The 16,433-nt window shown below is 38.1% G+C and overlaps 1 protein-coding gene across 2 annotated transcripts; it reads left to right on the plus strand.

Annotated features, from left to right (window-relative positions):
- The first annotated feature begins 386 nt into the window (after positions 1 to 386).
- On the plus strand, positions 387 to 16,152 carry hephl1b (hephaestin-like 1b). Of its 2 annotated transcripts, XM_017308743.1 has the most exons (21): positions 387 to 702; positions 2,824 to 3,068; positions 4,414 to 4,626; positions 4,839 to 5,030; positions 5,245 to 5,499; positions 7,515 to 7,683; positions 9,199 to 9,329; positions 9,437 to 9,568; positions 9,956 to 10,161; positions 10,338 to 10,482; positions 10,612 to 10,824; positions 11,488 to 11,704; positions 11,826 to 11,956; positions 12,034 to 12,159; positions 12,251 to 12,357; positions 12,453 to 12,687; positions 13,369 to 13,508; positions 13,629 to 13,782; positions 13,884 to 13,904; positions 14,007 to 14,027; positions 15,798 to 16,152. In XM_017308743.1, the coding sequence occupies exons 1-21, from the start codon at positions 530 to 532 to the stop codon at positions 15,881 to 15,883; spliced, it is 3,312 nt and encodes a 1,103-aa protein (XP_017164232.1). In that variant the 5' UTR covers positions 387 to 529; the 3' UTR covers positions 15,884 to 16,152. The 2 variants fall into 2 exon arrangements, with proteins under 2 accessions (XP_017164232.1, XP_017164233.1); XM_017308744.1 differs by lacking the exon at positions 13,884 to 13,904 and having other exon boundaries at positions 388 to 702.
- The last annotated feature ends 281 nt before the right edge of the window (positions 16,153 to 16,433 follow it).

Genomic DNA, 16,433 nt, shown 5'->3' on the forward strand with positions numbered 1-16,433 from the left:
TACTCCCGTTTGGTTATTATTATTTCCTTTGTTCTCAATTAACTGAGAAATGTCTATTTTCAAATGTTAGTCATAAAGTGGTAAGTACTTGAAAATCAGTAAATTTACTGAGCTTGTATATAAATAAAAAGTTTAAGAACCACTGCTGTAAATTGATAGCAATGTGAAAGACAAAGCAAATAACAATTAATGTGCTCATTCATGGAAACAAAAACAAAAAAAACCAGCAAACTGAGATTAGAGCTCTCTTGTGTGTTTGAGTCCGTAAAATTAATCGACTATCTTAATGTCTCTGCAGAGGAATTTGGTTATATTTTTGACGTGCCAGAGCGAGTGCTTGTTATGCCTGCCCATCTGGTGCCACAGGAGGCGGTCATATCACCGGTGCTCTCCGGCTGAATGGACTAACTGTTTTCATTTGCAGGGTTTCGTAAGTGCTGCACCCTGGACGCACTTCAGTCTCTCTGCGGAGGTTTCACTTGTTCCTCCGAGCTTCCTTCCCGTCAGCGCACAGAGGTCACATCCTAACATGGCTCGGAGACTCTGGCTCTTGCTAAGTAATGCGTTGCTTTTTCTCTCGTTTGGCGCGGAAGGGGCATACAGCAGGGAGAGAGTTTACTATATCGGAATCATAGAGGACGACTGGTCTTACGCACCAAGTGAAAAAAACCTACTGACCGGCCAAAACATCGCAGATGACGAGTAAGTTTTTATGAGTCTATTCAGGCTTGTTGGAGAGACGTTTTTAGTGGTGATCTTTACGTTTCCATCTTCATCCATTTGATCACTTTCTGTGACCAACCCACATGAGGTGTGAAAGTATTCACATGTGCTTAATAGTGAAGAGACAAGAAGAATCTGAAAATGAACGGAGAAAGGATTTACTATTTCTAGATGGAAAATATTCTTCTTCGGGTTATTAGAGCACGTTATCAAGGTGTGAGAGAGTTTAGACCTCTGGCCGGACTGTTGTGCGTGGCTGGAGGTCTGACTGATGCCCGAAATGTTAACAGAGAAAAACGCGCTGCTCTTCTGACGCATCGATGCACCTACTACGTGTTTTCACACCAGTCACAGAACAGGAAAGAGAAGGTCTAAAAGTTATTTTGGTGAAGCTATACCTATATAAAGTGAGATGAAAAAGTGTTTGGTATACCTCTCAATTTTATTTTATTTTTGTTTCAGAACACAAAAGCAAGTTTTCTTTCAGACCAACTGCAGTTGAGTCAATACAAACTTATTTCAAAATCTCAAATTAGGATTTTAAACTAAACCGGACACATGGCCCAGTGTGAAAAACAACGAATTACCCTCCAAATCTAATGGAGGCAGCATCAAGGATTTTTGACCACTGGTGGCCTGCTTGTGGTCAGGTCACAGGATCTCAGATTAAGTGCCTGTTTTTGACTTATTGACATTTCTAAGCAATTCCCAGATAAACATGCTAATTTGCTTAATTTCATAGTTTGTATCATTTTCACTTTTCAAGACCCAATTCCAGACTTTCTGCAAAACTTTCACTTATAGAGTGGAATATTCCTTTATTAAAGGACCATCACACTACTCCCATGTTTGACTATGAGTATGATGTTCTTTTTCTGAAATGTTATGTCAGTTTTATGTCAAATGTAATACGACAGACACTTTTCAAAAAGTTTAATCTTTGTTTCATCTGTTCATACACCAAAAATACTTAAGGAACATCAAGAAGTGTTGTGACAAATATTAGATGGATCTCACTGTTGTTTCTACTTTGGATCTCTCCTATGGATAATTTTTCTGCCTCAGGCATTATTGTCATATTCTTTTGTGACCCCCTGGATGAGTTATTGCAGTGCTCTTGGAGTAATTTAGCCACTGCTATCAATTTGTGTCACTGTTTTTCATTACTTCTTGAAATTCTTTTGCTTCTTGAATTTCTTGCTGCTTTTTGAGATCAAAAAAAGCAACAAGAAACTGTTTCGACATGACGCAAACTGACAACAGTCTGCCTCATGTTGTTAGGCAGGTTGTATTTTAGTGATTTTTGTATGATTTATTTGATGTAGGATATTTCAACAGCTGATCTGACATTTAAAAACAAGCATCAGCAATTTCTTAAATAATAAATAAAAGTGAAGGAATAGGTTGTGTACTTGAAAGCAACAGAGCTTTTTAACATGCAGGATTTGTGGAAAAATTATTTTGTTCTTATGTTCTCTCTTTCAGTTACTTACTTCTTGTAAAAAAAAAGAAAAAGAAAAATTGATCACAGTAAATCGAAGAGAATGCTTTTTTTTTCATAAAAAGCCAAACATTGAATTAATACTTCACCTGAACATTGCCAGAGAAAACAGAAAAACATGAACAATTATAAAACACCTTATCACCACACAGCCATGAAGTTTTTTTATTACACAACAAGCCAGAAAGCCCTGCGACCTTGCAAAAAGATCAAAATAGAAGTTACAAGTATACATTGTTCTTCTTTTCTGATTGCTGTAGTTTTGAGGTGGATACATAGTAGCAAAACTGCATTTGTCACAGGTTCAGAAACAGCTTATTATCCTTGAAAAACATGTAATCATAACAAAAACATCTCACATTGTAGAGGATCTGGCCAGTTTTAAACTATGCTGCATAATTAGCAAAAATCAGCTTCTGTAAGACCTACAATTTTTTCAGCTACTTGAGTAAAATTTTACTATGTGCAACACAACAGAATTGGTTTGCTCTCCAAACAGAACACATAAGTGTTCAAGATGGCCTTATGGTCTGAGATATATCTCTTTTGTATAGTTCCTCTACTTTACATGTAACTACTTCCTCCTCTTTCTATTTCAGACATGCATCTATTTTCCTGGAAAGAGGGAAAGATCGCATTGGCAGTACCTACAAGAAAGCAATGTACAGAGAGTACACAGATGCCACCTACAGCCACCTGGCGGCCAGGCCAGATTGGCTTGGTTTTCTGGGACCCGTATTGCGAGCTGAGCTTGATGATGTCGTCATAATTCACCTAAAAAACTTTGCTAACAGGAGCTACTCCATACATCCCCATGGACTTTTCTACGAGAAGAACACAGAAGGTAAAATATCACACAATGAACAAACTCACAGTTGGAGAGGAATCACAAGTTCTTATAAAGAACATGTGTTGGATAGGCATGTCTGAACATGTGGACCCATGAAGCATTAATTTACACTAAGTATGTCAACTACAGTTGCTTATATACAGTACATATAAGCATTATTGTCATGGTGTTATTTTAGAAAGTGAAAGTATCTCTGCTCAGTTAGTTCTCCAGTATAAAATGACTGGGAAGCCCCGTTTTAAGCTCCATTACTCCCTGATCGTCACAGACTCTAGTGGAATGTGTTCAGTGGTCTCTTCCAGCTGCTACATTACACAAGAGTAAGATTACCGTGACAGCTCTGAGAGGCTTTAGTTTCTGTTGAGCATTTCCTGCTCTCCACCACCCCATTTAATCACACCCCCATCCTGGCGAAGACTTTTTTTAATCACAGTCAAAACACAAACCACTTATTTATGTTTTTTTATCTTCATGAAGCTTTTCTGTTAAATTTCTGCAGATGTACCAAACTGAAACTGCTCAGGAATAGAAGAATATGTGCTTGAAAGAGGAACTATAAAGACTGTCATCAGATACATAGAACTAATACATTTAGTTATTAACCACTGTCATGTGAGGAAAATGCTTTTGGTTTAAGGTTCACCAGTGCAAAGTGCTCCAAATTCAAATGCAGTGTGATTAAGCTTTTTGAATGGGAAATATAGAGTAAACAGTTACATTCATTCTATAAACTACAAAACAGTTCTAAAATTATGTAAAATGCACAGGCAGATGACAGTAGGAAGTTTCTTTGCATTTTTCCACTTTTGCCAAATTCATCCTCAGTTTGAGGAAATGCTGGAAAGATATTAACGCCATCTCTTCATTATTTTCTTGTTCTTGATCAGGAGACGCGTTTGCTGCATAGTCAGTTAATTAATGCAGTTGGTTGTGAACTTTACTGCCTTGTTGCCTTGCTGGAATCAAGTTTCAATGTACTTAATCATCTTTTAATTCTTCTGTATGATTGAACTGAGATGACTATAAGCTTCTGTATAATCTGGATCTGTTGGATTTGTAGAATTTGTTGTAAATCAAAACTTTAAACCCATTAAATTCACTTAAAATTATTGCGCTCAAAAGATGGAATGCTAAGGAAAAGAAAGTTGATATTTCATTAAGTTCTTGACCAATTTTAAGTTAAAAGGCCACAAAATCACGTAAATAAACTCAAGAGAACCTAAAGTAATTGAATGATGTGGTAAATCTGAGGAAGTGAAAGTATATTATTGCTCCTCTTCTGTAAAATTGATCTGAACGCGAATAATGAGAGCACTAATAATGGGCTTTGTTTTACCAGGGGCTCTGTATCCAGACAAGACACCCAATAATTGGAAGGAGGACGACTCTGTACCTCCAGGGGGCAGCTACACTTACCGCTGGGAGGTAAGACCGAGGTTTGTCCCCACAAACGATGACGCCAACTGCTTGACCTGGATCTATCACTCCCACATTGATACTCCAAAGGATATTGCTTCAGGCCTCATTGGACCTCTCATCACATGCAAGAAAGGTACAAAAAAGTATATGAAACACTGTCAGCTTCTCTGGAGAGTTTCATTGTGTATATAATATAGAAGAACTGCATTGTCCTTATCTGCACTATATATGTCTTTAATAATAAATTAGCTGAACCCAGCATAAATTTTAAAAATAATTGTAGGAGAAGTTCTCCAATTAAATAAAAATATCTGAAAAGACATTAACTGTTATTTGTTCTCTAAGGTATTCTGAAGAATCCTGGAAGACAGGTTTCGGAGTCGGCCCGCAAGGATGTCGATCAGGACATCTACTTGTTGTTCAGTGTGGTGGACGAAAACTTGAGCTGGTACCTGGAAGACAACATTAAGAGATGCTTGGAACCAGATCGGGTCTCTTCAGACGATTCAGAGTTTGAGGAGTCAAACTTGATGCATGGTGAGAACCTTTCTCCCCTTTTAAGACTGTCCTTGTTTAAAACAACTGCACGCATTATCAAAAGAATACTTTCTACTGGTAAATTAGTTTTCTGATCGTAATCCTTTTCTGCTTCACTTTTGTTGAAAAGTTAATTGCAATAACACTAGATTCTGTAAATACACTAGTTTTTTTATTTGCTGTTCATTTAATTATGTGTTCTTTTGCACTACAGCTATAAACGGGTACACATTTGGTAATCTGCCTGGTATTAAGCTCTGCCAGCACCGGCCTGTAGCCTGGCATTTATTTGGGATGGGTAACGAAGTGGACATCCACAGTGCTTTTTTCCATGGAAACACTCTGCTGGACCGAGGCCACCGCACTGACACAATCAGCCTGTTTCCAGCCACGTTCGCTACGGCTGCAATGGTCCCAAAAATGAGAGGAAAGTGGCTGCTGAGCTGCCAGGTTAACGACCACTTACAAGGTAGGACAACTTGCCCTTTAACCTTTGTTTCGCCTCTGCTCCCTCTAACTGGCTGCCAACAGCTGCTGACAGGGGAGAATGTGTTTCTGTGGGGTGCTGCTGTTTTGTGTTACCAGCATTCACATAGCAGAGGGGTGTGTTTCTGTCCAAATCGGGCCGTGATGTGTTTTATTGGTGTCCAAAGTCCAGTGAACGTCCGCCTCAAAGAATTGTACTCTCTCAAAATACAGCAAATACATTTCCTTGAAAATGTTTCTCACATTTTTATGCAACTGTTTAGGAAAAATTGTTTTCGTTTTGGGAGAGAGCAAGACACTGAATCAGTCAGAGAAATGCGTATTTGTCTTTATATATTTTATTTTTTATATATTTTATATTTTATATAAAATCAGAGTGAGTAAGTATCAGCGAGTGAGAAAAGATCGGAAGAGAGAAGAAGGAAGAAGTAAAACTTAACACATAACAATTCTTTTATATCTTATCAGTCACGTACATGGTGCCTTTGACCCATCTCTCTCCCGTAGGGAGTTTCTCTCTGTTTCTCCCATCTCTGGTTAATTGATATCTCTGTCCCTAAATCAAACCTGGTTCAAACAGGTTTAGGTTGGAAAAAGAAGAAAAAACATCTTCACTGAAACTTCCGTTATCAGTTCCTTAAGTATAACACTCGCTCAGCAACCTCCATTATCAGTTCATTCTTCCCAGTAAATAAGCGAAAGTTTTATTTTCCAAGACATGACAGATCAAGATGATATGGAGAATGAGGTGTGAAGAATGCCATCACCATTTATATTTACTCCACTTCACTACTCTGTTACTCCTTAGCAAAAGCCAGAGCAACCAAATGACTTAAGGAAGCAGTTAAAAAAATATCTAATGCAGTTGATCTCGGTTTGAATGTGGTTGCTCTGTGAAGGACTCTAAGGTTTGTTTGTAGTGAACAAACAGAATTTTGAAAACTAAAGAACAAAGCAGACATGTCAGAGATAAACCAATTGAGAAATTGGCTTTCTTATAAAACTGTATTATAAGTATAAACTATCTCACAAAGAACTGTACAATTGATCATCTAAAACTGGAAAGAATATAGCATAATCAGTTATGGTTTTTGTATGAAAATCACCCTTAGAAATCCTCTTAGTCTGCCATTCGCTGACCAATAAAAACACAGGAATTCATCTCATTTCTGGCTGGAAAAAAGTGAAGTAGTCTTCAATAGGTACAAACAAAAGTCTCTGTACTTTCAGTAGCAAATATGTGTTTCCAGCTTCCTATTGATTGCATAAGCAACAAAAACAGATTACATTTTATACTTGTTTAACCTTATTTGGGAGCCCCCTTTTTATAACCAGCCTGGGCAACTGTCCATATAACACCTATAAAAATAAGAAAACAAAGCATGATTGCTAATTTGCCTAAATATGATCACCTAAGATAATTGGTCTTGCAAGAAGAGCTTTAAACTGTGAAACAGAAAAGAGTCCCATGGTAGTTCAGGAGGTGCTGCAAAAATCATCAGCTTGGGTGGACAAAATGTGTCAAAACATGGAATTAAATGGTCATCCCAGACTCCACCCAGTCTGACTGAGCTTTAACTATTCTGCAAAGAACAAAGATTCAGTCTTATTTCCAAAGTAGGTAAAAGTCCAGTGTTAATTACACCAAAATTGGTCGGAAAGAACTGATTCAGGATGTCAGTTTTTTTTATTTGAACATTTAAAACATTTAGACAAGCATGTATTCTTTCTTTTACTTCACCGGTATGCACCAATATGTGCTGGTGTGTGACATTAGTTATGAAAAAAAAATACAGTGAATGTTTTAGTTGGATCATGACAAATTGTGAAAATGTTGAAAGTGCGTAAAATGTTTTGCAAGGCATTAATTGTTAAAGTCTATAAGTGGTGTAACAGTAACACTTTTTGATGTTCTTCAATTTCCTGTCATTTAAAGATAAGCAAGTTATTTTTGAAAACAAACTCATATTTTGTGCCTATTTGATTTTTTTTTTTCAGCTGGTATGCAGGCCTTTTACGAAGTGATGTCATGTGATTCTTCGTCTGGCAGCACACCAACACCTGGTGTTGTCAGGAATTTCTACCTGGCAGCAGAGGAAGTCCAGTGGAACTATGCCCCCTCAGAAAAGAATCTGATTAAAAACACATCGCTTACTGAAGAAGGCAGGTGAGTAATCACGCTTAGCATTGTCTCATGTGAGGCCTAGTAGTGTAATGTTTTGAATAATCCAGAACTAAGGCCCATTGGTGAGATTTGTGCTCTGAAAATGTGGACTTTCAGTGAAATGGTGTATGAGTTTTAAAGTGATTGAGCCAGAGTCCCGACTGAATTCCAATAAATAATGAAAGGTCTGAACTTAAATGGCCCACATCTTGTCACGTTAACACCTCAAAGCATTTTACACTACAGCTATTCACAAATGCACACACCAGAATAGATTGACAGGTAACTTTCCAATTGTAAGACAACTAGACTTGTCACTGAGTCACAACAACCAAAAAAAGAAACACCAAAGTAATCCAAACATCCCCAGGATATGAGTTGAGGACCTTCTACTGGGGGTGGGGATACCGCTCTTAACACTGGCATGAAAGGAGCAGAGGACGCTGTGAGAGATACAGGATTAAGAGTGGAAATCTTGGCCAGGCCCCCAGAGAGGAAACAGAGGCATTGATTGGATCTCCTTAGGAAGAGGTAGGAAAGAAAACTTAGAAAGCAACATCATCTGGGGGAGTGAAGAGGTTAGCAGTCAGCCCTAACCTGGGCAGGCTGTGGGCAGAATAGACTAGACCAGACTAGACTAGATCAGACCAGACAAGACTAGAATAGAATAGAAATATCCTTTATTATCCCACAGTAGGGAAATTCTGGAGCAACAGCAGCAAAGAGACAGGCAATTGAATCATCAAGATTCACACAATAATCTTGATAAATACGTCATTATTAAAAATGGTGTACTTTGATTCAAAGGCATGTCCAACTTAGTAAGATCATTTAAAAAATGTACAACATGTGCATGTGTATTTCAGCATTAAAATAACAACAGGCTATTTACAAGAAGTGACAATGAAAACAACAGAGGAGTACAAATATCAGCAGAAATGTTATTTAAAATTAGAATAACTGGGTAAATGGATCTATAAGTAAGAAGGAGCTAAAGGAGAAATAAACATTACATGAGGGAAAAACACTTGTTTAATAGGAAGAGCAAGAATAGCTAAGTTAAGCTATTAGCTTAGTTATTCTAGCAGAACTAGCAGAAAAAACTGTGATCTAAGAGATCTTGGCTAAGCATAGAAATACAAACACAGAAAAAAAATAGCTGGCTAGCAGTTGTAAAAAAGTTTTACTGTTTTTTCACCTGGTAATACTTTATTTAAAAACTGCCACTAGAGGTAGTAGAAGTAAGAAATGTCTGTTATGAACTTTTCTCATTTTTATACTAATTTTGTAGGAAATGTAATCCTTGTTAAATGTAATCCTTGTTATATGCTTCACTTGTTCTAGCTTTATAGCTTCCTATAAAAACTGACATCATATAGGAAGCATTGTCTGTCTGCATCTGGGCTCTGATTTGTTCTTAGCTGATCATGTTTTGTTGAATCAAGTTTTCTGTGTCTGTCAGGAACAGAAAAATAGATCTATTGATCTGGTTGTTTTCTGTTGTCCTTTCCTTTGTAGGGCATCAGAGGTGTTTTTTAGCCGAAATAACGGAGCAATCGGCGGTACCTATGTAAAAGTAATATACAAAGAGTACACAGACAATACCTTCACCCACGTCAAAGCATCCCCATCCGATCATGGACTTTTGGGTACTTGTTTTTCTCTCTGGCTTTTTCTCCAAATGTCTTATTTAATGTTAAAGTTGCTTGTCTTGCAGCAGCCCACTGTTAATTTCCTTTTTCAAACCTTTGACCAGGTCCTGTTCTGAGGGCAGAGGAGGGAGATATTCTCAGAGTGACATTCCAGAACAAGGCCAATAGAAGCTACAGCATTCATCCTCATGGACTTCACTATGAGAAACATTTCCAGGGAACCAGCTACGAAGATGGTGAGGAAGCAGTCGGTGACAATACTGCTCACTGCAAACTTTAGAGGCTAAAAAATTACTGCTTCTGGAGGTTTTTCTTTCAGCCTCTTATGAAATTAAATTAAAAAAAAAACTTTGTTGTGCCTTTGTCAAAAATATCTCTACTCTTTTTTAAAGTTAAACTTTTTTAGTTTCACACTGTTTTGCTAATTTGTTCCAAATCACAGAGATACAGTTGGATTCACAAAAAATTAAAAACAATATTGACTCAGGGAATTAAGATAATAATAAAAGAAAATAGTAACAGTAATAAAAAAAAGGTAAACTATATTTGAACGAACACAAAATATAATGAGACTGTGGAGGTGTATTAACTGAACTTTCATTGCTTTGTCTGTAATGTTTCAGGTTCTGACAATCCAGGGTCGCATGTTGACCCGGGTAAGGAATTTGTCTACACTTGGCGGGTGCTGGAAGGCCCGTCGTCGTCCGATTCTCTCTGTATTCCCTACCTGTACTACTCCGCCACGGATCCTGTCAAGGATACCAACTCCGGATTAGTCGGACCTCTGCTTGTGTGTAAACGAGGAGCGCTGGGGGAGAATGGAATCCAGGTAGGGGTTTTATAATCTCTTTGCACACACACTTTTCCCACAATAAGAGAATCCTACCTACTATGTTATGTATCCTCTAATTATAGGTGCACTGCTACAAAGCCATACATAAACACATGCTGTAATTTCTAAACGCCCTTCTGTTTCCTCAATTGTAAGTGTTTATTGTTCAACAGAAGGGTATTGACAAGGAGTTCTTCCTCCTTTTCTCTGTCATGGACGAAAACTTGAGCTGGTACTTGAATGAAAACATCAAGCTTTTCGGCACTGCTGAGACAGATGAAGAAGACGATAACTTTGTGGAGAGCAACAAAATGCACGGTAATCAGTTTGTTTGAAAAAGGCTGCACAGTTTTCTCTTAATGAGTCTTTTATGAACGAAGATCATAGTTTTATCTTTCGAGATCCAGCTTGTACTTCCACTAATTATTTTGTCCCTTTCTCTTTCAGCTATAAATGGACTCATGTACGGGAACCTTCCGGGGCTGGAAATGTGTGCCGGGGACAATGTCATGTGGTACACCTTTGGGCTCGGCACAGAGGCAGACATACACGGAGTGTATTTTGAGGGAAACACCTTCAAGAAACAAAGCTCTACACGCGATACAGTCAGCCTGTTTCCCCACACCACTGCAGCTCTCTTCATGCAGCCAAATAATCATGGTTAGTCATGCATTCATTTTCTGCAACTGCAAAAGTATTATAAAATGTGATCTAAGGGAGGATAATGTTTGGAGACCAAAACCCAGTGACCCTTTGGACCTTCCACAATAGTTGTTAATATCGCTGGCAAAGAGCAAATGTAGGTTGGAGTTTTTCGGGTTTTCAGGTTTTGGCACTTAATTTGCAAAACAAATTCTTTGTTTTTTATTTCATTTTCTACAGATATCAACATCCAGTAGAACAAAATGTATCGCTGTCTTTTTCATAGGCTTTATATACTTGCTGATCAATTCATCCAATACATTTGCTTATTAATTAAAAAAGTCTTCACAAAGTGTAGTATGTATACCTGGGACTCAACAAAGGTCTTCTTGGTTTGTATCATGACATTTCCTGTTGTATGATTGCTTGAATTTTAGGAAAACATGAGTTCCACAAAATTCCTGATGGGAGAATTTTCAGGAAATCTCAATAGTTGGATTAAGTGATAAGCTGAAGCTATGGGACAAACGTAATTTAAAACAGAATGAGGGGTGTGCTACCCTCCCACACAAAACTTTCAAACAGTTGAAGACAATCTTTTTTGTTCCAACAGGAAATTTACTAAGAATCGTGATAATAAAAATTGATGAAATAATTAGTTTTGTTCATTGACCCTCTCAGGTATTTTTGAGGTGGACTGCAGAACAACAGATCACTTCTCAGCTGGCATGAGGCACCTTTACAAAGTCAAACCTTGCAAGGGCAAAAGAACACATGCCACACGCTCTGACCCTACCAGGATTGTGAAGTATTATATCAGTGCAGAGGAAATTGAATGGGACTACTCACCTACAAGACACTGGGAGCTGGAGAAACACAACACAAATCCAGAGGAGAGGTGTGTGAGTAAGGCAGGACGTCTGTGGGATGATGTGTCTACGTGTTGCACCTGGAGCCTGTAATTAGTGGTGGAACTTATTACTGTTGTTGATGGAAGCTAATTGGTACATGTCTCCCAGTCCAGGCAATATATTTGTGGGTAAAGGGGAGAACAGGATTGGCTCCCGCTATAAGAAGGTAGTGTATCGTGAATACACAGATGAAACCTTCAAAACTCAGAAGGCACGGGAGGAACACTTGAGCATCTTGGGTGAGATTAGCACCTCCTTGCATCAGCATTACTAAATAAACACAGAATGGTAGATAATATCTTTCTTCCATTTGTAGGTCCGATAATCCACGGAGAGGTGGGAGAGCAGATTCTGATTATATTCAAAAATAAAGCCAGTCGGCCTTACTCCATCACACCACATGGAGTCAAGCCCAGCGGTGCACACGTTGCTGTTCAACCTGGTGAGAATAAGGAAAACAACAACTCTGTATAACAGGAGCTGCTTTCCCTGGATTGACTTTATGGAGTTTATATATTCTATCTGTCCTTCAGGCCACATTATTGAGTTGACTTGGGATATTCCTGTAAGCTCTGGCCCAACAAATTCAGATCCTAACTGCATTACCTATGCTTACTTCTCATCTGTTGACTACATCAAGGTACATCCCTCTCTCTTACAGAAACATTAACTTATAAATACATAATTTGCAGTTTAATTTTCATGTAGCTAAAGCACTCGTGTGTCCATGCTCAGGACCTCTTCAGTGGTCTTCTTGGGCCCCTGGTGATATGCAGGCCTGGGACTCTGGGCCGTGGTGCATTAGTCGACAGACGAAGGCGGGACACAGACAGGGAGTTCGCGCTGCTGTTTTTGGTGTATGATGAAAACCAGTCCTGGTACTTGGATGACAACATTAAGACATACCTTGGCGTTGATCCTGGAACATTTTCAAAAGACGAAGACTTTGAGGAGAGTAACTTGATGCACGGTACGAAAAGTGGGCGGTGTGGAAACTTTTACTTTTTAATTAAATGATTTGCAAACTTCAGTCACATATAAAACAGAGTGGAAATAAACAAGTGGAAATACTGTGTGGATGAGACGTACCTTGAATATAACGTTTGGGGACATTGTCTCAGTTAGACTTACTTATGAAACATGGCGACATGGACTAAAAACATTTCCCTGTGGTCTTATGAATCATATTCTGTCTGCACGTCATGGTCACAGTGTCGTCCGTTTAAAAAAAAAAAGACCATCTATTTTTGGAAAGCACGGACCGTTTAAGAGATCTCTGTGAGACGCTTTGCAGCAACTGACCTATTTGGTCAAGAGAATGCCAAAACCACATTCTGCACAAATTACAACAGCAGAAGCGTTTACATTTACAGCGGTCCAGTGTGGTCATCCAGTCAAAGTAAATGTTACATTCTGAAACAAACAGCTTGAGAAATTTGGTAAAATCCTAAGATTAAAAAAAAAATAAATCTTGCACAAGTACAATAACAAGTCTATAAAAGATGGCGCAATAAAGTAGAAAACAGCTCCTTTCCAGCTTACATCATTTATAGTGAAAACAGTGTAGTATTATGGTAAAAAGGTTTAATTTTATGTTCAGATGGTTTCCTGTCACAGCTGGTTGTGTGACTTATAAATGTGTGTGTTACAGGAATAAATGGTAGAGTGTATGGTAACCTCCATGGACTGGTGATGAAGGAGAATGAGAGAGTCGACTGGTATCTGCTTGGCATGGGCAACGAAATAGACATGCACACAGTTCACTTTCATGCCGAAACCTTCATCTACAGGGTTTGTTCCAGGACACTCACAGTTCCTCCGTTGTGTTGTTTTGCATATTTCCTCTTCTTTGTTCCCTTTGCGGTACCTTATGGACTGATGTGTGTGTGTGTGTGTGTGTGTGTGTGTTAGACGGACCACGTGCATCGTGCAGATGTTTTCGATCTGTTCCCTGGGACGTTCCAGACTGTTGAGATGGTGGCGGCAAACCCAGGGACATGGCTGCTCCATTGTCACGTCTTTGACCACATCCATGCAGGCATGGAGACCACTTACACAATAAACGGTTTGTATTTAAGGCATTCTGTTTGTGCCGCTTATTAAACGTACACATATTCAAGCTGTTGAACTGTCCCTCCTACATTTGCTTTGTTTCTGTCTTTACAGCAACAGAGAGCCACTTGCCAGGTGAGCAAATTATAGAATAATCTTTTTTATACATGTCAAACATACACATATTCAAGCTGTTGAACTGTCCTTCCTACATTTGCTTTGTTTGTGTCTTTACAGCAACAGAGAGAAATTTGCCAGGTGAGCAAATTATAGAAGGATTTTTTTTATATACATTCAGTAGAAAATGAATCTCAGTGCAAGTGCTGTCCTGCTTTGTAGAATGAGTTTAAAAAGTTTGCTCTGAGTAAATAATCAGCTACCGCACCCTCTACATTTGTTAAGGCATGAGTGACCTCTGGTAAATAAAAAATAAAAAACAACTTAAAAATATGCAGCTTTGTAATTTAACACAGAAATAATTTCGGAAAAAACTTTTTGAGAGGGTAAAAATGTCATGTGGGTCAGATTACAGTGCCAGTGCCATTCTCTTTTGTAAATAGGAGAGTATTGAAACTGCAATATTAGATAGTCGGAGTATATTCAGAGAGGGATCTTTGAATATTTGTTTAAGTAATCTTTTCTACACTTTTCTCTTCAGAACAAAAAGCGGATTTTATATAAGATTTAGGTCTAGAAACTGAGACTGACAGAGGAAGTTTCATTTTATGTTTGTTGAACTATTTCCCTGTTCTTGTTCTTGGATCAGTTCAAACGTAGGCCTTCTTCTGGACTTGTTTGCCAAAGTTTCAGTTGTATTATTGAAGCAGATATGAATAAATTGTGTGGAAATAGCTACCTTCTTGTGGCCATCCCCTAAGTTGGGAAATTCGAAACACAGTTGGTTAATTTGAATGACATGTCCCTTTGTTTCCTTTCACTGAAGTGAGTGTGAAAGAGAAATGTGCCTCTATATACAGTACAAAATTTCATCCCATTGAAACAAATTTTAAGACTGCCAAGCGCTCCAACCACTGCAGGATCCTTGTCGTTAATTTGGACACATTTAAGCATGCATTCTCCTAACACCAAGTAAAAATTAGACAGAAAGGGAGTGCTAATAACTGTTGAATGAAGGAGTTTATGAAAAAAACCTACTTATTTCCTTTCTATAAGAGAAGCTAAAGATTAGGGCTATCAAAAGAAGGCCTTCCAGCCTTTTGTTTTAAGTGCTGTCTATTCCATTTCCTATCATAAACTATTAGTTATGTTCATTTTCTTTTAAAATCTAAATCTAACAAAGGTGAGAGCAACTTTAGGCTTTATGATGGCTTCAATTGTTTTAGACAGATGAACTATTTGAAACAGAGCATTCATAACTACGCCACACAAAACACCATAAGTAAACCACGCAAGGGGCTAAAAATAGAAAACAGAAAATGAAAATATAATTGAAGCCTAGTATGTACACAGTTGTAATTATAAGATATGATTATTTATTTGTCTCCCATGGGAGAAATTTGTCTGAGAAGAGGGAACAAGGCTGCAGCAAAGACAGAACAATACTGTAAACAATACTGTTGCTGTTCTGATTGTCCCAAAGGAAATAGGAAAAGTTTACACACTTATGTGATTATGCCCCTATTTTATAATAGAACAACAGTCCAATGTAGTGTGAATAAAACAAACTTTAGTATATTTAAACACTAAGGTATTCTTTAGCTACTGTCAATATTTTATATTCAGCCTGTTAGAAGATCGCCACTCATATAACTCTCTCCAGCACCAGTTGGAGAGTGGTGCAGGTTGCAGTGTTAGAGTGGTTATGCGAAGAATCTGATTCTGTTTGGTTAGCGTTAAGTAAAGGAACATTTTATCATCTGGGTCAGGTAACCCTGTGGCGCTGACAGTACGCGGGCAGTCGTGTTCATGAACATATTAAAAAGTAATATTTAGAAAAAGCATTTCTGGAGTTACTTTAAGCTTGTTCCTTGTGTGGTCAGAGAACTAACTGTCTTGTGTTCCTCACAGCTGCAGCCCCAGAACACAAAGTCAGTTTCAAGACGCTGCTGTTCGCATCTGGATTCAGTCTACTAGCAAGAAGAATGTATAGATGAGGGACAGATGATTGTATGTGTGTAAGCACAATTATGGTCAATGATGCACCTTTCTTTTGATTACCTAATGTAATCAAAACTATGTAAGATAATACGAAATAGATTGTATTGTGTATGTTATGTCAACCACTGGATGGTCATGCCTACTTCAATGACTTTATGGTATTTTTGAATTGTGCACTGTCAATCCATTATTTAAAAAAAAAGAGAGATGTTGAACCAAATATTTTAAGTTGGTTTTGAATGTATGGATAAATCTATTTCTTCTAGCTGTTTTGTGTTCTCTCGATTTGTTTTTGACGAAAAGCAAGACCACTGTTTTTTTTTTCTTTTCTGACTTCTGCATGTGAGCACCTCTTACTACCACAGGGTGGTGATCATTCATGTATCCATTCAGTCTGGAAACAAACGGAAAGTTATACAAAGAGCAGGTCGTCAAGTCTTTTTGCAGTCAGCAGAGTCTGCATCACTGTTCAAAGATTTATGGATTTTTTTTATGGAGATTAGCGTGATGTAAAATGATGTGAATGTTGTAGATTTTGTGAAATTA

The sequence above is a fragment of the Poecilia reticulata genome, linkage group LG14 (assembly GCF_000633615.1).
Source record: "Poecilia reticulata strain Guanapo linkage group LG14, Guppy_female_1.0+MT, whole genome shotgun sequence".
NCBI classification, from domain to species: Eukaryota; Metazoa; Chordata; class Actinopteri; order Cyprinodontiformes; family Poeciliidae; genus Poecilia; species Poecilia reticulata.

Bases quoted from the DNA above. Each gene is read 5' to 3' on its own strand.
- hephl1b (XM_017308743.1), top strand. From the start codon at position 530: ATGGCTCGGAGACTCTGGCTCTTGCTAAGTAATGCGTTGCTTTTTCTC. The intron at 10,162-10,337 runs GTAGGGGTTTTA...ATTGTTCAACAG, and splicing joins TGGGGGAGAATGGAATCCAG to AAGGGTATTGACAAGGAGTT. The intron at 13,905-14,006 runs GTGAGCAAATTA...GTGTCTTTACAG, and splicing joins AACAGAGAGCCACTTGCCAG to CAACAGAGAGAAATTTGCCA.